Source organism: Callorhinchus milii, unplaced genomic scaffold (assembly GCF_018977255.1).
Source record: "Callorhinchus milii isolate IMCB2004 unplaced genomic scaffold, IMCB_Cmil_1.0 Scaffold9, whole genome shotgun sequence".
Lineage (NCBI taxonomy): Eukaryota > Metazoa > Chordata > Chondrichthyes > Chimaeriformes > Callorhinchidae > Callorhinchus > Callorhinchus milii.
The window spans coordinates 15,419,192-15,444,924 of NW_024704750.1; the positions used below are offsets into that span (position 1 = coordinate 15,419,192).

The following is a 25,733-nucleotide window of genomic DNA, read 5'->3' on the forward strand; positions in this document are numbered from 1 at the left end:
AAATGAATTCTGGGAATTAATAAAGGAACAGTGGATTTGTTGTACCTTTTTCTCAGTTTTTACTCAGTTTATGTGCATTCTTTCTTTGCTGTTGTCACTTTAGCAAATTACAGAATTGTGCTGCTGCTAAAAAGAGCTGGCAGGGGGGTAATGGTTCAAACTAACACAGTTAGAAATTTCAGTCCCAAATGCCTTGAAGTTATAGGAAGTGCTTATATCTGCTGTGCGCAATTGGCTGCTGCATGTTGCCCACAAAATACACATTCAATCCACTTTCTTCTGTTTGAAATTGTTTCCACTGGCGGGTGGGTCAGTAACCAGAGGACACAGATTTAAGATAATTGGCAAAAGAACCAGAGGGGAGATGAGGTGAAGTTTTGTTTACACAGAGAGTTGTTACGACCTAGAATGCACTGCCTAAAAGGAACGTGGAAGCAAATTCAATAATAACTTTCAAATGGGTAAAAGAGCAGGGGAGTGGGACTAATTGGATAGCTTTTTGAAAGAGCCGGCATAGGCACAATATGCCGAATTGCCTTCTTCTGTGCTGTAGGATTCTATGATCCTATGATTAGAACTGACCCCTCTCCCCAACCCAAAGACTGAATAAGTCTGTGTCTCTCCCCCCACTACTTAAAGTAGAAAGGGACAGACATGAAGAGATGGCGCATGAGCATTATTATTTGAAGAATATCATAGTACTGGTAACCTTTAGACATTTAGCAGGTTAAATGATAACCCATGACATTTCATTAGCATTATCCAGACTAACTTATAGCATTTGACATTTCGCAAAGTTTATTCAGATATTAACCTGTAGAACATAACATTTAAAGTTTCAGTGTTAGGGACGGTTTTGCATCCCCCATGTTCCATGACTGTTTTCTTTTTGGAAATCTAGTTATAAGATACTTATAAGATAGCAAATGCTATGCTTTAGAAGAACTATTGTTTCAACACTTTGTTTGTAGGTACAAATTATTGGAGGAATTTGCACATTCCTCACTAAATACCGAACAATAAAATAAAATGTCCCATGTAAAACAAGATTAATTGCCATTTCGTATTTTAAAAGCCCCAAATCTGGCACCATAGCAGATGAGGTGTGTATTTGCCTATAATTTCAATAAAATTTACTTTAATTTCAAGCCACATTTATTTATTTTGTAAAGTGTTTTGAGACATTGACCTTACCTGAAAGGAACCATCTTATTACTGTACAGTTCAATGGAATTGAGTGGTTGCTAAATTTTCGCTTAAAGTGTAAGTCATGGTTGTCATGTAATTATTTAAAATGGGCACATTCAAAATTCTCCTCCCAAATTATACCTTGCCTTTAAATGCTGTGTAGACTGAACTCTGAATAGCCTGGCTCTGACAAAGTTGCTGCTGTTACAAGGGCACTGATCAAACACTTCACTGTTACAGTTGCCATGAGAAATGACTTGATTGCCTAGTTACTAGAGATGGGATTCCAGTCTCACCTGGGATAAACTCTCATGCTACAATCGTAGCGGAGTGGGAGAGGAGATGGTGAGAAAGCTGGGACGAGATCATTTGGGACCATCACACACTGTAACCTGTAGTTGGGCAAATTGAATGGAGCTGATGGCAACTGTACAGATTTTACAAGGCAAGAATTTGAGCCAGACCTTGAACGAGGTGAGGGAGGGAGCGAGTTGGAGGGACTCTGGGATGGGAGATCCGGAGAATAGCCGAGGATGAGTAGAGAAATGAAGGGGAGAAGGCCTAGTATAAGAAAATGAGTGAATAAAGCTATGGTGCCCCATGCCTTATCTCTACAGAAGCACTCATCTAGGATCATGTATTTTTAAAGGAGAATGGTGATCTTCAGAAAGGTCCAGAACTTCACTGGGAGAAATTTGATGCCAGCCTCGATCGTGATGTGATGTTATTGCCTTGGCAATTGACTCCCTGTTGACTTAGGGCGATTGTTTCTTACGACAAGATTTACTTCGTCTTCTCAGCTTTTGCTGCAATATTGGTAACACACAGGAGCGTGCAGCATTGCCAGGTCATGGTAGTGTGTGGTGGATTGATGCTTTGGTCGGTTGTCTTTTGTGGAGGCTGTTGGTGGTCGAGCCTTCTTTGTTACACTCACTTATGTCATGTTATGTTACGCCAGTGTGCAAACCGACGCTTTCCGTGCATTTGTCCTTAGAATATATACTTTCTAACACTTTGGGCTTTAACATGCGATATTTCTTAACTGGAATCGTAGGAAGGAACTCGAATTGCGCAGATAAGGACTCCTTTTGGTAGTCAGAAATACACCAGGTTGACCTTGGAACGCCATTCAAATGCCATTTGTAGAGTCCTGTAGCGTAGCTATAGCACAGTGGTCAGCCCACCTGCCTCGCAAACGAGAGGACCCTGGTTCGATTCCCAGGTGAGGTGAAACCTTAGGCAAGTTTCCTTGCCCACATGCCTCTGTTTACCTAGGAGCAAGTAGGATCTCGGTTGTTAGGCAATTGGTGGATCACTTTCCAGGGATAATAATCCCTTAAAAAAAATTTGGTCACTCAATCAATGACAACAACAAACAGCAACAACTTGCACTTATAGATAGCACCCTCCATTCAGGGTAGCATCTCAGAATGCTTCAATCCACGACTGTCTGTGGGTTATTGCTATGTGCAATTGGTGCCACATTTCGCCTACAAAATACACAATCCATTTTACAATATATTCTATGAAGCGCTTTGAGACGTCTCGATGATGTGGTAAGGCACTATATCAAAAGCAAGATTTATTATTATTATTTATCATTTATACACAGTCACTACACTTTACAGTAATTACTTTAAAGTGCTTTTGGACATTCAGATGGTTTAGGCGGTATAACAAATCCAAGAACGATTGTCATTATTGTGTGTCTTCTAGGATTACGTACCTGCAGTCTTGATGCACGTAATCTTTTGGAAACACTGTGTACTGGGATTCGCAGAACAAAGACCTTTATAATGTTAATATAATTTTCCACTTGTATTCGCAGTCCCCTCGGAGTTTGTATTGAATACAGTAACTAGCTCAATCATGCCTCATTTACTGCTAGCAGCTGACTGACTGGCTGTGATCTATTCCTGATTGTCGGATGCAGATATCTGGAAAATGGGGGAGGGGGGAGTTATTGCAGGGCTATTTGCCAAGCACAACAATTCCATATTGAATAAAGACATTTAATACTAGAAATGAGTGCAATGTTCGCACATGCTGTCCTTTCACACCTGTATAAGATAGTTATGGCACCTTGCAGTGCGCTAAATTGGCTGTTGCGTTTGCCTACAAGTACACAGTTGAGAATTTTGATACTTGCAATTGAGAGCTATTACCTGTGTAACGTTTTGAGACATTTCGATGTTACAGGCATGATATCAGATGCAAAGATTATGAGTTAGTATTGTTGCAAAGAAGGGCTATGGAAATGATTTCCGAATTGATTTATAGAGTTGACTGTCAACAGAACATGAGGACTTCGGAGCAAGTGCATTTTCTACTGGAATCTGATGCGTGCTTTAGGGTTCAGAATTATCGGAACATTTAATCGGTGGGTGGGGAGGAGGAGGAAAGAAAGTTAGTTTACAGTTTGATTTCTGGTGACCCCATTAATAAACATGATGGAGGTTAAAAGTCACCTCCAGCTCTCTGTGAACTACGTGACTAAGAAAAATTCTAGGTCTCTGATCTAGTGAGTGGATACTATCTGATTAAAAGCCAGGGAGCTGTTACTAGTATGGCTTGCAGATACTTGAAGATACAAGAGCATGAATGGCTACCTTGTTCACTTACAAAAATACAGTTACCTGCATGTTGCAATAAATCCTGTAAAGCTCTTTGAGACGTTTTCCCGATGTGCAAAGCGCTAGATCAAATGCAAGGATTGTTATTATTATTATTATTACTCAAAGGTTTTTTTTATTTCAACGTCTTTATTGTCATGTTCACAGAGTGCCTTTCGGGTTAGTTGTATGTGTGTGTGAGTAGGAATAATGAAAGGTCCCTAATATCTATCTGCAATTCTGCCCTCCACCCAAACCCAACAACACCCTTTAAACATGGGATCCAATGTGCAGCCAATTCTTGCTCGCTGAGAATTGTTTTTTAACAAGCCAATATTTGGTCCTGATGGGAGAGGCAGTTGTCGAGTTTGTTAAAAATTTTTTTAATTCTCAGTGACAATTTAGTGCTTGTGGTTATGACCGCTGGTGTTTTACTCTTTCAGACTGTATAAATATTTATTTCCGTAAATATCTCCTGGGTACTTGCGAACATGGTGCAGGCAAACCACAAAAAAGACAAGCCTTAGATCTTTAAGACTGTAACTCAGGAACTCTGTGAGGCAGCATAGTGAAATGGTCTGATTTGGTCTGATAGCATCTCAGTACAAGGCTCAGTGGACGCCACTCAGTCTCGTGGTGCCAGATGCAGCCTTTCAACTCCTGACGTAAAAGACACTTCTAAATTATGGCTTATCAGAGTTCTCTGCATGCCACTGCCTTTTTAACGTAGGTTCTTAGTTCACAGATCTAAGCTCTGATCTCAGATTTGCAGTGAAGACAGTGATCACTCTTGAAAGGAGATGCCCTCATAAAATTTTAACTGGGATTGAAAAAGTAAACCCCACATCAATACTTTAGGATCCACCAAGACCAAGAAGAACAAGAGGCCATAGATTTAGAGTCGGGAATGGTAATTTCAGGACAGACACCCAAAGACTTTCTTTACTCAGGATAATTAACAAATGGATCATATTGCCAGGGAAGAAGGGTTTGAGGCCAGGTCACTGGACACATTTAAAAATAGCTTGATGCTGTGATGGTAGGACAGTAGGTTGGGTATTCTGGAAGGATGAGATTGGATGAGCTGAAAGACCTTCTTTGTCCGACCAATCTTTGAACTTGTGATCTTTCCCAAAGAAAGGGCTTTAGTGCTTTTTTTTCAGTAAAATTGCTCAGTTTTAACATGTCCTGTTTGAGCTCAAAGATTAAATATAGACAACGAGAGAGAAATATAAGAGAGAATATAAGCCTTTAAGCCTGGCCCCGTTCTCTCAAACTCCAAAAATAAATCCAGTGGGGGAGCTGAAATCAATACACACTCTATAAAAGGCCTCCTTATGTACTGTAAACTTTCTAACATTCGATGACTGAAGATTCAGAAGAGAACAAACATTTTTCTACTTTGACATTTTATTTCAGTTGCCACTGAAAGTATCTGACAAGGGTTTGTGATGCCACTGACAGTCACTTTGTGTCCCAGAGAGAGACCAGCTCAGATGAGGTAATGCGGTTGACTGAAGTGTATCCTAAAGATTAAAGGTTTTAAATAGCTCTGGTCACCGCCGGGAGATGATGGTTAACTCATGCAGATCAATTCTCTTGACAGCTCTCTCCAGTCCTGGCAGCAGCAGTGGCTTTGATTATTTCAGAAGCTGTGGTGCTTTTTTTTAAGTAAAATTGTTCAGTTTTACCATGCGCTATGTCGAGCTCAAAGATTAAATATAATCTTTCTGCCTTTACACAGGTGTCTACTGTGTGCAATTGGCTGCCGTGTTTCGCCAAGAAAATACAGTCAATCCACTTTACAGTGTATTCTGTGAAGTGGTTTCAGAAATCTTAACGACGTGATAAGGTGCCATATCAAATCCAAGGATTATTATTATTATAATTGTCATTAGGATGGTTAATGGATGATCAGGGTGAGAAACGGGTCCTCGGTGAGAGCTCAGGGAGAGTTGATGGCTGATGGTTGGTGAGGAGTGGCATCGCAGTGGCGGGCACTGTGGCAACAAGGGCAGTGAGTGAATCCCTCCAAAACACTCGATCATTCACTTCACAGCGGTTTGTGGGACTTTGTTGCGTGCAAGTTGGTTGCTAAGTCTGCATACAAAACCCACAGTCACTGCACTTTTACAGGAAATCATGTGAAGAATGCTTTGAAACACTATAACACTGCTATTATTTATAAGGGCTGTAACTCTTCTTAATTTACTTTCAGGGGAAGAAGCTTCGGAGAATCGCGTGGAGAATCTCAACCCGGAGAATAACGTCAAGACCCACTGTCAGTCGTGCACCACTGTGTTCCTGAAGGTTTTCTGGGCTTTTCTGATCATACTTTCTGTCTCTTCCTCTTGGGTCGGCACCACACAGATAGTCAAGATCACGTACAAGAACTTCTATTGTCCATTCTTTATGACGTGGTTCTCGACAAACTGGAACATCATGTTTTTCCCTGTGTATTACACCGGACATTTGGCAACGGCACAGGACAAACAGTCGCCAATTAAAAAAATTAGGTACCGCTCGCTTTCTATCTTTCATGACTTTTTTTTAAAAAGAAATAATACTTACAGTTACTCTGTTTTGCTAATTAAATATTTGTTTGACAATGTTAAGATAATTCTGATCGCTGATTTTCAATCACGCGCTCCCAGGCAATGTTAGCTGGCAATGTTGGTTGTGCCAGGTAATGCCAGCCTGTATCAGACTGTGGCAGGTGATGCAAGTCTGTGGGAGTCTGCGCAAGGCCATACCAGGCTATGCAAGGTGATGCTAGCCTTTGCTAAGTCATGCCAGATGATACCAGACTGTGGCAGGTGATGCCTGCTTATACCAAGTCAGGCCAGACTCACTGTCACCTTTCCCCTCCCGCACATTTGTGGCACAAACTGGAGCAAGTCTCACTCATTGCATCAAATTAAATTGTGCGCTTTGAACCTCTTAATGAGTCGAGTGATGGGGAGCTCAAGTGTGTATTTCATCAGAACAATCACACTGCACAAACTGACCATCATGATCTCGACACACTGGGATCAGTCGGTCAATTGGTATAAAAAACAACTAAAACCACATAACTTACCATTGAAAACACTCTCTGGCAAGCTTTCCCGCTGCTTGTCCAGCTAGGACCACCCTTCCTGTTAGGGTTTTGACTTGCAAGGTTAACAAAGGCTGAGTGGGAGGATTCCCTCCCCCAGTGACTGGTCTGCCCTCCAGGTCCTGCCGAAGAGCCAGGCTGGTTCTGAGCCTCTGTTTCCCAGAGGTGAAAATCTATTATAAACGTGTCCAAGAATGGCAGTCACCTATTTTAGGCACTGTGGCATTTTCGGAGGTTCTGTCTTTTGCAGGTTTCAGGTGGATGTTAAAGATCCCAGAGCGCTAGTTGAAAAGAGAACAACAACAAATTGCATTTATATAGCGCCTTTCATGTCGGGAGGATGTACCAGGGAATTTAACAATCCTGGTGGAATTTCTCCCGGTGCCCCTGCCAACAATCCCCCCCGAAAAAGAAACAGGAAACAGGTCGCTCACTTCGTGGTTGTTTGTGGAACCGTAGCTTAGTGCAAATTGTGTTCCTGCGTTTTCCTACAAGCTACGCAGTTCTTACGCCCTGCAGTAATTTCCTGCCCAAGGCGATTCAGTGTTGCAGGTGCTACATGAAATGCAAAGATTATTGTCCTAACGTAAGTTTTTGCGTTGAGTGAAAATGAAATGAAATGAAATGGAGTGCAATGTCATCATGTCTCCCCAATCGCAGACCAATCTGCTCATTGCCTGTAGGGAATGCAGTCGGATATTTGGAGAGGACGGACTCACACTGAAACTCTTCCTCAAAAGGACAGCTCCATTTTCTATACTATGGACCTTAACTAACTACCTGTATTTACTGGCTCTGAAGAAATTAACAGCCACCGATGTCTCCGCTCTGTTCTGCTGCAACAAAGCATTTGTCTTCTTGCTTTCTTGGATTGTGCTCAAAGATAAGTTCATGGGAGTCAGGGTGAGTACCTGTGATCGATCGCTAGCACCAATATGAAGCACCTTTTGTTACAGTTGAGAAAATAATGTAATGCAGTCTTGAAACATGTAGTCATTCATTTTGTGGCTGTTTGTGAGATGTTGCTGTGTCTAAATTGACTGCTGCATTCGCTGACAAATATACAGTCGCTACACTTCACAGTAAAATCCTGTGAAGCGCTTCGAGACGGCTCGATGATGTGACGAGGCACTGTATCAAACGCAAGGTCTAATACAATCCATTCTAGAAGCACATGAATAATTGCAAGTCACAAACCCACGTGCTTGCGGATTAAGACCCATTCATTTCACTGAAATTGCCACGCATTTGGTAGGAAAGCGCAGTCACACAGCCATGCTGTGTAACACATAGATGATTGGCAGTGACCCTGTCACAGAAAAGGCCACTGTTCACTTCACTGATCATCAGTGGTGAGACACATTGGTACTTATGCCCAGTTAGAAAAGGTACAGACTGCAACAGACTGTGAATTTATTGCCCTTCAACCAAAACGATAAGCATGCACTTAATCATTTTGGGTACTCTTGGAACAACACCTTACTGTTGAGTCTTTCAATGGCAGTCAATATCTGTGTAATATCACAGATTTTCATTTAATTTGAAATGATAGGATACTTACAATAATAATAATCCATGCATTTGTTATAGCGCCTTCTCACATCTTCGAGACGTCTCAAAGCGCTTCACAGAATATACTGTAAAGTGAATTGACTGTATACTTTGTGGGAGAAACACGGCAGCCAATTGCACATGGCTCCTACTTGCAATGCACTGCCCCCATAGGTGCTAACGCTAGTCTGTTTAAGCATTGGAATGCTGGAATACAAGTACGTAGATGAGGAATAAGGAAGTAGATGAAGTACAATTGTTGAGTCCTGTAACTCAGTGGTTAGAGCACTCGCTTTGCAAGCGAGAGACCTGGGTTCGATTCCTGGCAGGGCGAAACCTTGGGCAAGTTTCCTTAATCCACACGTCTGATAATACTCCCTCAAAAAAAAACAATAATAAATTGGTTATTTCAATCCACGACTGTTTGTCGGACACTGCTGTGCGCAATTGGCTGCCGCATTTCGCCCACAAATATACAGTCAATTCACTTTACAGTCTATTCTGTGAAGCACTTTGAGACATTTAGAAGATGTGAAAAGCTCTACCTCAAATGCAAGGATTATTATTATTGTTATAGATGAGGGATTAATCTCTGGTTGTTTGGATTCATAGGGAAGGAGTTTCTCCGCTGAATTGCACAGCCAGTTAATGGCATGTAAAACGGCCTCAGTACATGAATCACTCTGACATGAATCTGCTGACTGAGCTCATAAAATGACCAACATTAATGCTTTAGCTAGTTAGCTTATCAAGTGTCTCGCTATTTCTCTTTTATATGTAGGTTGTCCCTTATAATAATTTGGCCAATTTAGCTATTAGTCAAGGCTTTTGTCAGTTTTATGATGTGCTCATATCGCACAAGCAGCAGAACTGTTTTAATGAGATGAGGAAAGGGCAGAAACCTACTCAGAATTAAATCACGCTAAGAAAAGTTTTTTTGAAGCGCTTTCTCTGAGAGATCACTAATTTCTGTTGCTGCCGGGATTGTGGTTTTGATAGTCTTGGGTACAGTGATAGATTTCCGCGTGTGTCAGACCAAACAAAAATTCACCAAGCCACTTACACATCTCTACTTTGTGACGTTTAATTTTGCTTCCTCTTACAACCAGCTGAATAACCAGTACAAACCTGCCAGGGTTTGCAAAGGCAAACTGTTCTGTTTAAACTGGTTAATCTCCAGCAGTACCCAAATGCACACTCTTGGATTACTAATCCTTAGCTCTTGCAAATGCACCTAAACTACTTCAGGATTAAGCAAGTAGGGTGCAACTCCAGGTGGGTGTGTGCCTTCCAGTACAGGCAACTGGAAGCAATACATACGTGTAGATTTGTTTGGAGATACTGTGTGTGTGTGTCAGATACCAGCTGAATCCCAAATAAACCCTGAGTCAGAAGCTTGTGGGTTAAAACCCCACATTGGGACTTTGAACTTACATACGCTCACTGATGCTCCAGTGCAGTGGTGTTGGGCTGCATTGCCAGAAGTGCCTTACTGTGGATGAGACATGAAACAGAGGTTTCACCTGCCTGTTCAAGTGGACATTAAAGATCCCATGGCACTATTCAAAAAGAGAAGAGAGTTTCTCCCGGTGTCCTGCCCAGCAGTCCCCCAGATAGAATTGGCTGCCACATTTGCCCACAAAACCACAGTCACGACACAGCACAGTAAAATCCTGTGAAGTGATTTGAGATGTCTCAATGGCATGATAAGGCGCTATATCAAATGCAAGGATCATGTGTCTAAAGGTGCTTTTACTCATAATTATGCCTTTTTCTTGCTGTCAGGCGCTAAGCATTGGAAGCGAGGCTGTTCTAATTAATAGAATCCATTCATGTGCGGTGTTGGCTCACGTTAACATATTGTCAAGTTAAAGCTGACATCTGCAAGGGGACCTTTTATATTAAAAAAATCACAACGGCGGAGAGAAATCTGGATAGAAGCTCTCAGGTTCGAACAGCACAATGGGAATTATCGAACCAACGTAGCAAAGGGATTTTTTTCTCGGAGAGGGAGAAGTTCCGAAACTTTCTAATTCAGAAACTTTCTAATTTTCCGCTGAACAGATAGTTGCTGCCATTATGGCAATTACTGGCATTGTTATGATGGCCTATGCAGATGGTTTCCATGGTGATTCAATCATCGGTGTAGCCCTGGCTGTTGGATCGGCCTCCACATCAGCATTATACAAGGTATGTGAATAAACGCAACATTTCTGTAGAACCCGGTTAAGAAATACTCCTTTACTCCCTGCCTCAATCCTTCTGCCTCCCCCCCACCCCCTTTATGTATCTCCAATCAGGTTTCCGTGGTGCCCGCTGTAAGGAAACAGCCCTGGTCAAAGGTGACAAATGACAATCTGTCCATCTCAGTGACGTGTCTGAATTCATGGTTGTGGTTAAGCAGGTCTGTACAAGCTCCTGGCACTGGGCAGGACATGGTGTTTTGATGGTCCCATTGTCACCACAGTGGTAAATCTGTGATCACCAGCAGCCTTACTGGTCTAAGAAAAGGAGCAGCAACAGGACAATAGGGAAATGCCATTTTTTTAGGTCAGCCGGGTGTCTGACACATGCGGGACCCCAATACCATGCTTAGGGGTATCGAACCTCAAACTGAGAATTCCATGGCGAAAGGTCATTGAAATGAAACGTTAACTTATTTTACTCTCCATGGATGCTGCCTGACCTGCTGTGTTTATACCAGATTTCCGGCATCTGCAGTACTTTGCCTTTTGAGAATTCCACGCATCCCACCTACAAGTAGAAATTCCACAGATAGATTGTTGGAATGGAATACGCACTCTCTCCCTGGAGGGATGCATCCTGCTTGCCTTAATTCTGGAAAGTATTAGGCACAGTTTGGCAAGGGCCAAGGCTCGGGGAACCCAGGGTGTGTGTTGCGGTACTACTGGGATCTAACCAGCTAAATGCCAAGCAAAGGAGAGAGAAACAATGCACCGATCGCCAAGTGAATTTGCCAACTTCAATGATGTCACCCTGCGAATGAGAGAAAAGCCACTCTAAGCTCAAACCTCCCTCCCCGGTCAGTAAATGTACTGAGTAGCGGTAAAACAGCTGATAATCCGAAGGTCAGTAAATCTACTGGTGATGAGAGAATTACCACTGAAGGGACAATGAGACATGAACATGTGATGTTGGAACCCCTTACTAAGTGCTTAGCCTTAGTCCCAAGGTCTCCTATCAGTTGCACTGGGGGATTTCAGACATGTCATTTAAACTTCAGTGACAATGGGAGCTTTACAGAGCTTAATGTAGCTCTCAGCATCGTCAGCCCATGTTCTGAAGTTAAGCTGCTAATAAACCTCCTGTGAGGCTGGAACTGTTGGAACGCAACACGGCACATTTTGTCGTTCGGAGAGTTCCCTTACGGGACTCTTGCTTGGCTTTGCTCTATTTTTGCTTGATTTGATGGGCTTGAGGGGAAACACGTGTAAGCTGTCTTCTGTAAATGTGTTCTCAATGTCTCATTGGCTGGGCGCCATCAGCTGAGAAGCTCAGTCAATCCCCGATAAAGTAGAGGCGGGGGATACATTTTCAGACATGAAACATTGTCTAAAAAAAGCGTAACATTTCAAGAACTTGGTTTACTGAATGGTTTGAAATTTGGACGAGGAGAGACAAAAACACACAAAGTATCTGTAATTAAAGTAGAGCAAATAATAATAATAATCCTTGCATTTGATATAACGCCTTATCATGTCGTCGAGATGTCTCAAAGGGCTTCACAGGATATACTGCAAAGTGGATTGACTGTATAGTTTGTGAAATACAAAAACAACATGATACGTAAGGCACTATATCAAAATATCGGAGTCCTGTAACTCAGTGGTTAGAGCACTCGCTTTGCAAGCGAGAGACCTAAGTTCATTTCCAGGAGGGCGAAACTTTGGGCAAGTTTCCTTACTCCACACGCTTAATAATAATCCCTCCAAAACCAAAAACAATAATAAATTGGTCATTTTCAATCTACGACTGTTTGTGGGACATTGCTGTGCGTAATTGGCTGCCGCGTCCGCCCACAAATATACAGTCAATTCACTTTACAGTGTGTTCTGTGAAGCACTTTGGGACGTCCTCCCTACGTGAAAAGCGCTATATCAAATGCAAGGAGTATTATTATTATTATAAAATGTAAGAATTATTATAATATTTTATTAATAATCATGAAAAGCCAGCTTGCTTCAGTAGCAGCTGCTGATTGATTGCTTCAGTGAATGTATTTGCTCGTAACATGTTGTATGTCATAAATCTCTTCCAGGTCTTATTTAAGATGTTTCTTGGGAGTGCAAATTTTGGGGAAGCCGCTCATTTCCTTTCCACGATGGGCTTCTTCAATTTAATTTTTATATCATCCGCTCCAGTTATATTATACTTTACCAAAGTGGAATATTGGTCTTCATTCTCTGCTTTGCCCTGGGGTTACCTCTGCGGTGTGGCCAGCCTTTGGTTAGGTATGTATTGTGTGTGTGATAATGTACTGTATTTTCCACCCCCATTACATTTCATAAAATAATTCTATATTCTTAAGTAATATATCTTTCATGAAGTTTTTATTTTTATTTAACTGTGGCTAATTCCCAACTGTTTTCAGCCCTGCTTAAGGTAAAAGCAGTCTGATGGCATCTCTATTTCCCTTTCACCTCTACCTTTAACTGCGGATAAAATAATAAGCCCTACGATTGAGATTGAATATCTGCTCTGTGGGTTTTATCTTCTCGAATCTGAAGTTTAGCAAGGAACTAACATTTAATCCCTGAGCAAAGCAATGATGAGCAATGATCAGAGAAACCAAGACTCTTCAGACTTGAAAGAAGACATCTCAGTGAGGGCTTTATAAATTATAAATGGAATTGAAAAGTAAACCCAGAACAATACTTTCGAATGCACCAAGACAGTAGAACAGGAGGACATGGGTTTAGAGTTGCAAAGGATAATTTCAGGACAAACACCAGGATGTTTTTCTTCACTCAGAGGGTAATTAATGACTGGAACAGATTACCATGGTTGAGGCTAGGTCACTGGACTCATTTAAAAAAACCAGCTGGATGCTGTGATGGTAGTCTGGTAGTGTGGGTGTTCTGGAAGGATGAGATCAGATGGGCCAAAGGGTCTTCTTCATCTGAACCTATCTGGTAACAGGTTAGAACAACAATTAGTTTAGGAAAGTGTCTGGATTGCTGACATTGAGCTCTGTGCGAGAAGCACTAGCATTGTTCTCAGTCGCAAATATTGACGCCGACCCTCAGCACTCAAACCAAAACAATTTTTTGCGCCTAGACACATACCCAGCCGATGTTTGTCCCTATTTACACCTGGAAAAGCGGAGCTTGGATCACGATTGCTAGGACCTAAAGCCTGCCTCACCAACCAGCCACTCCAACAAGTGATTGCAAAATGTCTTCAGGCTGTACAATCATACAAGAATTTCTGTTAGAGTGCTAAAGGGCAGCGAGCTTTTTAAACACAGATCTGAACTGCTTGTTTCTCTTCCTCTGTTTGTGCAGCCTTCAACATCCTTGTGAATGTCGGGGTTGTGATCACATATCCGATTCTCATCTCCATTGGAACCCTGCTGAGTGTCCCTGGAAACGCAGGTGGCTATTTGTTTCTTTGTCCACATTGTTCGGACATTGGCCCCAGAGGTGAAGGGTTCCACGCGTTGACCCACCGCTCCGCCCAAGTCATTTCAATAATAATAATAATCCTGGCATTTGCTGAAGTGCCTTTTGCACAGGGAGAATGTCCCAAAGCCCTTCACAGGATATACTTTAAAGTGCAGTGACCGCAGCTAATTTATGCTTAAGAGAATCCAGCTAGACTAAGAGTTCTACATAGGTATTCAACCTACACATAGGAGATATCCCTGGGTCTGGATTGGAATGAGCACTCTCTCCCTGCAGAGACGCTTTCTGATTCCTGAAACTACAGGTGGCAAGAGCCAAGCCTTCGGGGATTCCCAGAGTTTGTGAGTGGAGGGTTCTTCTGGGGTTTGACCAGCTGGAACATCTTGCGATAATTGTAGAGTAAAATTATAACTCTGAGCCAATTACCTTTGCTCACACAGCTGTCGACCTTCTGAAACATGAGATGATATTCAGTGTGGTGAGGCTGGCCGCCACCACCATCATATGCATTGGCTTCCTGCTCATGCTCCTTCCTGAGGAATGGGATGAAATAACCTTGAGGTTCATCAATAGCTTGAAAGAAAAGAAGAGTGAGGACCAAAGCGAAGACACCACAGAGTCCAGCAACCACACGCGGAGCAGGAGCAGAGCAAATGGGACTGTGTCTATCCCGTTAGCTTAATCGCCAGCTAGTTTTACAAATGCACGGGAATGTATATTCTGTGAATATGATTTAGTTTTGTGAGACAAAGTATGCTTTTTATGACAGTATTACCAGAAACGTACTGCATACAATATGAATATATTTCAGTTAATGCACTAAAAAAAATTATAGTATTGCGATTTAAACTTTATAAAGCAACATGGGAATGGGTGTTAATGTGTAATAAAGTTTTTGTAAAGAAAGTACTTGCGCCAGTTGTTTTTTTATTAGTTAACAACAGAAGATTTTGTTGTATGATCAAACAGAATCATTGCACTTTTTGTTGGACTTGCTTGTTGGTCCCAGTCTGTAATGTATAATAATAATCATAATAATATAATAATGATCATCCTTGCATTCGGTATACCACCTTTCACGTCAGGAGGACGAGTCAAAGTGCTTCACAGGATACACTGTAAAGTGGAGTGACTGTGTTTTTCGTAGGTGAAACGTGGCAGCCAAATTTGCACATAGCAATTTCCCACAAGCAACTATCGAGTGATAGACCACTTTTATCTGAAGGATTGTTGGACAGGTTATCCTGAAAAACTCACTCCAGTCAAAGTGAGCTGATCGTTTTTTTTTGCTGTTGCTCATGTTACTGCTGTTAATGTTACTGTTAATAACAACGTTGTTAATGTTCGGCTTCCCACTGCTTTTACATCTAATCATACTTTATATTAAAAGGTAAAACTTTGACTGTGTCAATGATCATCTCCTCCTCCCCCTTCTGCCTCTCTCTCGTCCAACCCTGACACTGTAGAGAGCTCCAAGACGTTCTCTGAGGTGAAGAGTGCTATCACAAATGCAAGTTGCTGATTTATCATAGAAAATGATAAAACCTGCAACTTTGAGAGGGAGCTGCTTTCTCATGTGAAGTGCTTCGAGATGCCCTCCCCATGTGAAAGGGGCTTCATCAAATGCAAGGATTATTATTTGTCATTTGTGACAGACAGCAAGCTCCCTGCACCTGTGTTTTTTTCTTTTTCTTCCTGCAAACCTTTAGTTTTTGACAAAAGAAAAGCATTGATCAGCATCCTTGGCCTTTTTCCCAGGTGCAATAAATAGGCTTTGGTGATCCTATTTTGCGAGTGAGCTACATTACCATACTCTTTGATGGCAGCACATCTGGGGTAAATGGCACATTATAAATTATTCTCGGGCTCTTGCGTTTCTCACTAAACATCACTCAAGACTGCCAGCGTGCAGGAAAATATTAAATCAGTTCTCAATGTTGATATCAAATTGGTTGAAAATCATTATTGCTCAGCGGCTGGGCCTTTGCAAGTGTAATGAGCTGCTGTAATCCTGTCACTGAACTCTGCACTTTACTTCAGTACAATAATGGGTTATTGTCATGGCGAAACAAGCAAATAAATAACATTAAAATACAGCACGAGTCATATGCAGGCAACAAACCCACAATTTTGACTGCAGCAAGTTACTTTTATTTAAGCCATGTTATCCTACATATTACTTGCTTATACTGTATATATAAATCCTTGCATTTCATGATGCCTTATCATGTTGGAGAAATGTCGCAAAGCATTTCACAGAAATTAGTGTAAAGTGTCATGACTGTGCATTTTGTGGGCAAACTCAGCAACCAATTTGCATACAATAATGTTCCACGTACAGCCATGAATTGAGTGACCAATCTTATTTTGGGGAACACTCTCTTCTCTTTTCAATCAGTGCTTCAGGATCTCTGTCATCTGCTGCGATCACCTTGGAGCCAGTTCAGCTTAGCCACCAGCCACCAACCCCCCTACCCCACCCACCCCCGAGGAGGATGACTTTTGAGACTAATGCAATGCAAAAGATATGAGAACAGTTTAATGGTTTGTGAATGTCACAACAACACCAACAACTTGCATTTATACAGCGCCCTTCGCAGAGAATAGTGTCTCGGAGCGCTGCACCGTGGTGGGATTGGACTAAGCGAGGGATAAGGGTAGAAGGGGAGGTGACCTTAGGCAAGATTGTAGAGGTAAGTCTTTGGTCACTCAATCCACTACTTTTTGTGGGCCAATGCTGCGCGTAATTAGCTGCCGCGTTTCACCAACAAAAAAAACAAGTCAATCCACTTTACGATATATTCTGTGAAGCGCTTTGACACATCTCAACGACGCGATAACCATTATATTGAATGCCAGGATTATTATTATTATTATTATTGTGAATATCTGTGAAATTGACCAAGGTCAATTTCCTGGATTGTCCCCAGATTCTGCAGAGTGAAAATGGACAGAGCTTGGAGGTTAAAAGGCAGGGGAAGCCGATGTGAGATTCTATGATAAACTCAGGTGTCGGCCTGGTTCAGTTGCTAGCACTCTTGCCTCTCACACAGGCCAGGCTGACACTCCCAACGCCGTGCTGGGGGAGCACTGTATTGTCGGAGGTGCCGTCCTCCGGATAAACTGATGTTCTTCCCTGGTTACATAATTTCAGAGAGTATTCGGTGTGGGTTGGCAAGAGCCAACGATTGCATTAACACGCTCTGGACGACACCGAACCCACGTTCCCAAAAACCTGCCGCCTGTGTCGGTCTGTCCTACTATCCGGACACAGGGGATTTCCGTGTGAGGCTGGCACACGCATGTGGAGTGAGAAAATGGATCAATTCAAGATCCTCACGCTCGTCTTCAAATCCCTTCAAGCCCCGGCATCTCCCTACCTCTCCAACCTGCTTACTCCCCAACCCGCTACCTACTGCCTCCGCTTGACTGACTGGCTCCGGCCTCCCAACATGTCCCTCGTGCCCTCAGGTCCACCCTGGGTGGCCGGGCTTCTCGCCATGACGCCTGACGCTCTGGCGCACTCTTCCTCTATCCCTCCGCCTCGCCCTTTCGTTCCCCATCTCCAGGCCATCCTGAAGACCTTCCTCTTCGACCGTGCCTATGGCCGCCCTCCCCTCTATCCCCCGCCCGCCCGCCGCCCGCCCGCCCCGGCTCGGGGTCGTGCTCAGCCACTGTCGAGCGCTGTGGGACCCCCACCTCGGGTGAGGGGCGATATATAAATGCAAAGTGCTGATAGCAACGTGGCGTTTCCCTAGAAACAGGGGACACTGAGAGAGAGAGAGAGAGAGAGAGAGAGTGTGAGAGGGGAGAGGGAGAGGAAGGAGAAGGGGAGGGAGAGGTCCTCGCCGATCATTGCAAGTCAAACCCCCCCCTGGGGTGGGGGTGGGGGTGTGGGGAGGGGCTGTGTGGGGGGTGTGGGGGGTGGGGGAGGGTGTGAGGAGGGGGGGTCAAGATGCAAAAAAGGACGGGATCACCGGGAGGAATAAAAGTCGGGATGGTTTAACACAGCGGGTCCAGCGCGGGCTCCCGGGAACATGGGTTCGGGGTCGTCCAGAGCGGGTCCCAAGGTGATCCCGGTGATCCCGGCGGGGAGTGGGAGCGGGAGTGGCAGTGGGAGCGGCAGTGGCAGTGGGAGCGGGAGCGGCAGTGGCAGTGGGAGCGGCAGTGGCAGTGGGAGCGGCAGTGGTGACAGCGGACTCGGCTCCTCGCAGTCGCTGTTCCCGGCACAGCAGCGGAGGGGTTGGAGCGGCGCTCAGACAACTTTGCTCTGCGGGAGAACCGACCTCCCGCCCCTCAGGGAGTCCCTGTACCTGAGCTGTGCAGAGGGTAAGTCCAGCCCTGCGCTACTGTACCTGCCCTGTGCTGCCCTGCACCTGCCCTGCCCTGTACCTGCCCTGTGTACCTGCCCTGCCCTGTACCTGCCCTGTGCTGCCCTGCACCTGCCCTGTGCTGCCCTGTGCTGCCCTGTGCTGCCCTGTGCTGCCCTGTACCTGCCCTGTGCTGCCCTGCACCTGCCCTGTGCTGCCCTGTACCTGCCCTGTGCTGCCCTGTACCTGCCCTGTGCTGCCCTGTACCTGCCCTGCGCTACTGTACCTGCCCTGTGCTGCCCGGTACCTGCCCTGTGCTGCCCTGTACCTGCTCTGCCCTGTACCTGCCCTGCGCTACTGTACCTGCCCTGTGCTGCCCTGTACCTGCCCTGCGCTCCTGTACCTGCCCTGTGCTGCCCTGTACCTGCCCTGTGCTGCCCTGTACCTGCCCTGTGCTGCCCTGTGCTGCCCTATACCTGCCCTGTGCTGCCCTGTACCTGCCCTGTGCTGCCCTGTACCTGCTCTGCCCTGTGCTGCCCTGTACCTGCTCTGCCCTGTGCTGCCCTGTACCTGCCCTGTACCTGCCCTGTGCTGCCCTGTACCTGCCCTGTGCTGCCCTGTACCTGCCCTGTGCTGCCCTGTACCTGCCCTGTGCTGCCCTGCACCTGCCCTGTGCTGCCCTGCACCTGCCCTGTGCTGCCCTGTGCTGCCCTGCCCTGTGCTGCCCTGCCCTGTACCTGCCCTGTACCTGCCCTGTGCTGCCCTGTACCTGCCCTGTGCCTGCCCTGTGCTGCCCTGTACCTGCCCTGTGCTGCCCTGCCCTGTACCTGCCCTGTACCTGCCCTGTGCTGCCCTGTACCTGCTCTGCCCTGTGCTGCCCTGTACCTGCCCTGTGCTGCCCTGTACCTGCCCTGTGCTGCCCTGTACCTGCCCTGTACCTGCCCTGCCCTGTGCTGCCCTGTACCCGCCCTTCCCTGCCCTGTACCTGCCCTGTACCTGCCCTGCCCTGTATCTGCCCTGCCCTGTACCTGCCCTGTACCTGCCCTGTACCTGCTCTGCCCTGTACCTGCCCTGTGCTGCCCTGTACCTGCTCTGCCCTGTGCTGCCCTGTACCTGCCCTGTACCTGCTCTGCCCTGTATCTAACCTGTACCTGCTCTGCTCTGTACCTGCCCTGCCCTGTACCTGCCCTGTGCTGCCCTGTCCCTGCCCCTGCCCTGCCCTGTGCTGTACCTGCCCTGCCCTGTACCTGCCCTGCGCTGTACCTGCCCCGCGCTGTACCTGCCCTGCCCTGTACCTGCGCTGTACCTGCCCTGCGCTGCCCTGCCCTGTACCTGCCCTGTACCTGCCCTGTGCTGTACCTGCCCTGTACCTGCCCTGTGCTGCCCTGCCCTGTACCTGCCCTGTACCTGCCCTGTGCTGTACCTGCCCTGTACCTGCCCTGTACCTGCCCTGTGCTGTACCTGCCCTGTACCTGCCCTGTACCTGCCCTGCGCTGTACCTGCCCTGCCCTGTACCTGCGCTGTACCTGCCCTGTACCTGCCCTGCGCTGTACCTGTAGCTCCCTCGCTTCACTCAAACGTCCATCTCAAGACCTATCCCTTAGACCTCGCTCCCAGCCAAGGGCTGTGAAGCCCACCGAGACGTCTTGCTTTCCGTGTTAGACGCCGCACCAATGTAAATGTGTGCTGTGTGTGTAGTGACCATGTATTTTCTAGTTCACAGTCAGTCTTTACTGGAGAGTTACTCGTTCGAGCAACAAGTGGTGCTTTGCTTTGCATCCAGTTATAGCTTTCATGCTTCCTTGACTTCAGTTTTATTTTCCCAATGCAGGGAATAAGCCCCCTCCTCCCACCCACCCCCCACTGCATTCCGAGAATCTGTTAATGTTTGCTTGGGATAATTTTTTTGGTGTTAATTATTACCGGGGTTTACAAGTTTGTTTTCCCTCTCTCCCAATGCGCCAAGCTTATTAATGTTTGACAGGAGCTTTACACTCAGTTATCTCTCCTCATGGATCTAGTCCCCAGGGCCATTTCATTTGATGTGACACTGGACAATGAGGAAGCGAGCATTATAAAGAGACACCCCCCTCGAAGGCTGCAGGTAAGAGATCCTACCAACTCTGGTATCTAATATCTGTCCAGTGTATCATCTCCAATTTCACCTCATGCTGGATTGAATTTAAACCTGATTGTATCATCAACGATAACTTGCATCTATAAAGTCTGGGAGAGCTTCACAGTGACAGGGTTGGACCCTGGAGCAATACAACTCAATCATGAAATGGTACAACACCAAAATAGGGCATTGTCCCACCAAGTGTTTTTCAGAGGGCTGTTGATGGTAGGCTGGGTCCAAGAGGAAAGTCATCAGCTGTGATTTGAAAAGGTCAAAGAGGGTGCAAAGTGGAGGGATTGAGGCAGGGAGTTCCAGAGGTTTGGGGCTTAGTGGCTGAAGGGATGGCCACCGAGCAGTGGGGTTGGGGGGATATGGAGAAGGTCAAAACTGGTTGAGCGAAGGGAACGGGAGGAGGAGGGGGGTGTGAGCGCCTCTTCGTGGAGCTTTTCTTTCCAATAAAAACTAAATCCACAAATCTACAAAAATCAATTGACCATCGATGTCAGGAGAGTTTAAGGGTATAACTGGCTCCTTGGAAAAAGTTTGCTCTAATTTCTAATAAAATTCTCTTATACTACCCTGTAGTTAAATGCATTCCAACAATATAAACACAGGTAATGCATAACATAATCCTTGTGTTTGATATTAGGGCCTTATCACATCATTAAGACGTCTCAAAGCGCTTCATAGGATTTTACTGTGTATTTTGTAGGGGAGCCTGGCAGTCAATTTGTGCATAGTATTGCGCTCACAAACAGCTGTGAAGTGAGTGACTCAATTTTATTTGGTAAGAGATTCTATTCTTATGGGATACCGTGTATAGTTTGGGACATGACATGTGCGTGCGACTGCCCAGATGGTGTAAGGCGAACGGGATGGATCTCTGTCTTCTTTCACCTCACAAATCCTTATGTTCCTATGTTCTTACAAGCATCAACTGGCTTATTCTGTGTTTTAGAGACTGGAGGCTTTGAAGCCTGTTGCGGTCAACACCACTGTGAGGCCACTGGAGAAGCAGCGAGCAGCGAATGCACGGAAAGCACAGGTGTGGCCCTGGACAAAACTATCAAATACAGTAAAACTTGCCCAAGTCTTATCTTTATAAATCATATGATCACCTAAGTCGTACATCCATCTGAATCCCATTCAGTTTCCTATCAAAACCGCTTAGATTTCTTTGCACTACTCATATTAATCATCATCTTACTTGTAACACCGTTCTCTATCCTAACAGTGGAGGACAGTTAGGAGGTATGTTCTTGTGGTTGCCTTTAGCTTGACAGCCTTAATACACAAGCTTTGCTTTCTCTTTAAAGACACTTGCAAGACAAATGGAAACAGCAAAACAGTTTTCCAGGAGAAGGCATCAAATGCACCAGATTCAACATCATGAGAAGAAACAGAGGAAACAAGAGGTTATTCCGTCCTTTTGTTAAGCATCAGCTTTTAACGGTTTCAGAAATCTGACACAGATGCAATGGGCAGTGCGACCTCTTTCTGTGCGGAGAAATTCTAGGATTCTGATTTGGTTTCATTTAAAGAACCACGAAAAACTGCTTCCAAATTAAGACAATTAAAAAAAAATTCTACCATTCTGCACAGTGTTGAAATTAACACAGTGGTCTTTTTAGCTAAGGCTATGTGGAATTTCAGACCTGTGGTGTCTCCCCAGCAAATGTATTATCAATACTTGTGTCTAGGGAAACAGTCAGCTCCAATTCCATTTTGTACGGAATTTCCCATTTACAGAGAGGGTATAACAACTTGCCCTTATATTTTTTTTGATTAGCTGGGTGTCTGACACATACAGAAACTATGCTTAAAGAGTATCCAAATCAGCCTGAGAGTTTCACATATGTCTACCATCTACACATTGGAAATCTCCCTGCATCTCACAAGGTTGGTCTGGATGGAGAAGGCCCTTAGGCTCATCTGTTCTCATCCCTCATGACACCCACCCTACAGTCCTCCCATCACAGCATCAAAAGGCTTTCCAAATGAGTCCCAGGGGTAGATCTAGAGTTGAAGGATGGAGGATCGGGGGTGGGTCAAGGTCAGGATTCAGCTGATCAGCTCCACCCCTCCACCAGAGTGTTAGTCAGTCATTTGGGTAGGGGTGGAGGGGGAGGCTGTGGGTGATGTCTGCCCTTTGATTGGCAAACCCTGACTGTCAGTCCAGTGAAAATGTCCAGGTGAATGAGTCAGTTTGGGCTGACAAATTGCTGGGCTCCCATGAACCACCCTCGCTGATGAGTCCAATATCCTGGCAGCCTGTTCCAGTTGTTGATCACCCTCTGCGTAAAGAACAAACCTCCTGGTGTCTGGAATGGAATGTGCTCTCTCTCCCTGGAGGGTCGCACGTTGCTTACCTATTTCCACGGACACAGGTTATAAAAACATCAAAGTGCTTTTAAATACACGGATTAGGAGCTCAAGCAGGCTGCAGGGTGGGAGATTTGGTGGGGTGAGCTAGGCAGCTCGGTCAAAAGAGAGATTTTTAGATGGGGTTGGAAAGTAGAGAGGCAGGCAGGCAAAGGGAGTTAGGGGCAAGACTTCCAGAGAGTGGGAGACAAAGCAGCTGAAAGCTCACCCACCAATGGTGGGGTGGAGAGGTGGGGGATATGAAGCAGGCGTGAGTCGCAGAGGCTAGTTTCCTTATAAATAGCATTGCTCACAGTCAGGTTCATGTCTTGGCACAGGCAATTGGCTTTGAGGAACAACTGGAACTGAGGCACAATCTTCCCCCGCATGTGAGAATCAGCAAGCCCATAAGACATGATCTCGGGGCCAGAGACTGTGAAGAAAATACTCAAAACATAAACCACCAAGAAGATCAATATTATATAGGAGTAGAACATGATGAAACATTCAATGTGGATTATGGTAAGTAACCTTTCTCGTGGGAGGCATCTCAAAGGTGTTGGGTGGTCCGCATGGGTGTCACAGAGGGGGTTTGGTGCCTATCTTTCCCTTAGAAGATATAAACCCTTATTACCGGTTAGTCAGGTTCTCTGCCCAGGTTATTGCTTGCTGTTGACCAGTTTGGAACATTTATTTAATAATATTATTAATAATAATGTTGGGAAGGTGTCTCACAGGACATAACATAAAGTTCAGTAACTGTGTATTTTGTAGGTAACATCCTGAATATTCCATCTGTATGTTATTTGCTGGGCTCAGTTGGTAGCACTCTCACCCCTGAGTCGGAAGGTTGTGGGTTCAAGCCCAGGTCAAGAATTGGAACCCATATAATCTCTGCTGACACTCCAGTGAGGTGCTGATGGAGGGTGTAGGGGGTGGGGGTGGGGGGGCTGCGCTGCCTTGTCGGAAATGCTGTCCTTCGGATGAGATATTAAAACAAGGCCAGTCTGCCTACACAGGGAGACGTTAAAGAGCCCATTGGCTCCCAATATCCTGGCCAACAATCCCCAAATAAAATTGGTCAGTTATGCAATGCCTGTTTGTGGGACACTCTGCTGTGCACAAATTGGCTGCTGTGTCGGCCCGTAAATTGCACGCAGTCACACCACTTTACAGATGTATCCTCTGAAGCACTTTGAGACGTTCTGGTGATATGATTGGTAATGGAACTATATCGAATGGTAGGATTATTATTATTATTATTATTAGTCTAATTTGTCTAGCTTGTCCGCAAGGATAAACAGAGGATCAAACTTCACATTTTTATTCCCAGACAATCTGTGGCCCAGCTTGACCTCGTCGATGTACCTCACAAGTGGGCGCAGGGGACCTCCAGAACGTCTTGTGCAGCTAAGGCACCAGCGAGGCACTCATAGTCAGAGTTCCAGCAGCGACTCCTGTGGGGAGGGGACCAACCAGGCACAGCGTAGGCTGCTGAGAACTAAGGTTGAGAAGATCCCGATGTTTGATGAGTTCTTCGATCAGGAGTTATAGCCAGTGAAAAGTTGGGAGGAAACAACAACTTGCCTTTGTATCGTGCCCTTCACGTAGGGTAGAGTCCCTGAGCGCTTAAGTAAAGAACATTAACAAAGAAGCTGAATTAGTGGAGACAAGCGAGACATTGGCTACTGTTCCCAGGCATCAACTTGGAGCATAAATGTTCAAGCTGATAGAACCGATACAGAATCATAGGAATTACAGCGCTATAACTCATTCAGCCCATCTGGCGCCCCAGCTCCTTCATTGAGGTTAACTACTCTGCTTTTCTCCCTACTCCCTGATACAGCGTGTTAAAAAACAAAAACAGGGAGAGCTGGGAAAACCGAGCAGGTCAGGCAGCATCTATGGAGAAAGGCGAGCGAGTCAACGTTTCGGGTCCACGACCCTTCGCCAGAACGCTGGACCCGAAACGTTGACTCACTTTCCTTTCTCCGCAGATGCTGCCTGACCCGCTGAGTTTTCCCGGCTCTCTCTGTTTTTGTTACAGATTTCCAGCGTCTGCAGTATTTTGTGTTTTGTTGCAGTGTATTAATAACACTGGATTTTATGGTTTCTCTATGGCGCGGCCCGGTGGACACTTGGGTGCATTACAAAGAGAAAAGCTGAAAGTATTTTAGCTCCTACACAATCATAGAAACTAAAGTACAAGAGGCCATTTGGCTGACAAAGTCTATGCTGTTGGCAGCTCCTTTTTCTTTCTCCCAAATGTTATATGGATATTAGTAAGACTGGATTTGTGTTCTAACTGTCACAACGTAAACTTAAGTGCGCATTCTGACCTTTATACCTATATTAAAGTAAAGGGGCAGATTCCACTGCTCCTCTTGTAAAAGCTGAAGTAAGTGAATACTGGCAGTCCAGTAAATAACTGAGCAAAATTAATTCATTCAGTGAAACAAACAGAAACTGTATGTGGAACAATCGGGTGTTTGATGTCACTAAATTAATGACATCAAAAAACTTCCAGACATTAATCTAATAACCCATAGAATGTCATTTTCCTCTACATACTGAGGAAAGCTATTCCTTTTCAGTCATCGAAATATTCCTCAAAAACTGCACCACATTTTCTTTTGGTCACTTGACCACGAGGAACCCTATCACCATGCTTAACAGTGTCCAAATGAGACAGAGTTCCAAGCATGCCACCTAAACATGGCCATTCCCATGTTTGGAATGGAATGCGCACACTCCCTCCCCAGAGGGACGCTCCCTGCTTACCTAATTCCACAGAGCGTTAGGCACAGGTTGGCAAAAGCCAAGGTCAAGCCCACACTGTGGCAATGAACA

The 25,733-nt window shown here is 45.1% G+C and overlaps 2 protein-coding genes across 3 annotated transcripts in view; both read left to right on the top strand.

The window, feature by feature from the left end:
• Nucleotides 1-15,004, top strand: part of slc35f4 (solute carrier family 35 member F4) — a 36,908-nt gene extending 21,904 nt beyond the window's left edge. For both annotated transcript variants that reach the window (XM_042337984.1, XM_007893296.2), the window contains exons 2-7: nt 6,019-6,316; nt 7,581-7,800; nt 10,513-10,638; nt 12,728-12,920; nt 13,974-14,063; nt 14,534-15,004. In XM_042337984.1, the coding sequence (XP_042193918.1) occupies nt 6,019-6,316; nt 7,581-7,800; nt 10,513-10,638; nt 12,728-12,920; nt 13,974-14,063; nt 14,534-14,775 (1,169 nt within the window). In that variant the 3' untranslated portion in view covers nt 14,776-15,004. The remainder of the gene's footprint in view (nt 1-6,018; nt 6,317-7,580; nt 7,801-10,512; nt 10,639-12,727; nt 12,921-13,973; nt 14,064-14,533) is intronic.
• A 3,126-nt stretch (nt 15,005-18,130) lies between these two features.
• Nucleotides 18,131-24,437, top strand: ccdc198 (coiled-coil domain containing 198). Its single transcript, XM_007893427.2, has 6 exons — nt 18,131-18,422; nt 20,425-20,507; nt 21,481-21,567; nt 21,839-21,937; nt 23,222-23,405; nt 24,217-24,437. Exons 1-6 carry the CDS (start codon nt 18,131-18,133, stop codon nt 24,435-24,437), a joined length of 966 nt encoding a protein of 321 aa, XP_007891618.1.
• The last annotated feature ends 1,296 nt before the right edge of the window (nt 24,438-25,733 follow it).

Bases quoted from the DNA above. Each gene is read 5' to 3' on its own strand.
- ccdc198 (XM_007893427.2), top strand. From the start codon at position 18,131: ATGGGTTCGGGGTCGTCCAGAGCGGGTCCCAAGGTGATCCCGGTGATC. The intron at 18,423-20,424 runs GTAAGTCCAGCC...TCATGGATCTAG, and splicing joins GTACCTGAGCTGTGCAGAGG to TCCCCAGGGCCATTTCATTT. The intron at 21,938-23,221 runs GTTATTCCGTCC...GTCTTGGCACAG, and splicing joins AGAAACAGAGGAAACAAGAG to GCAATTGGCTTTGAGGAACA.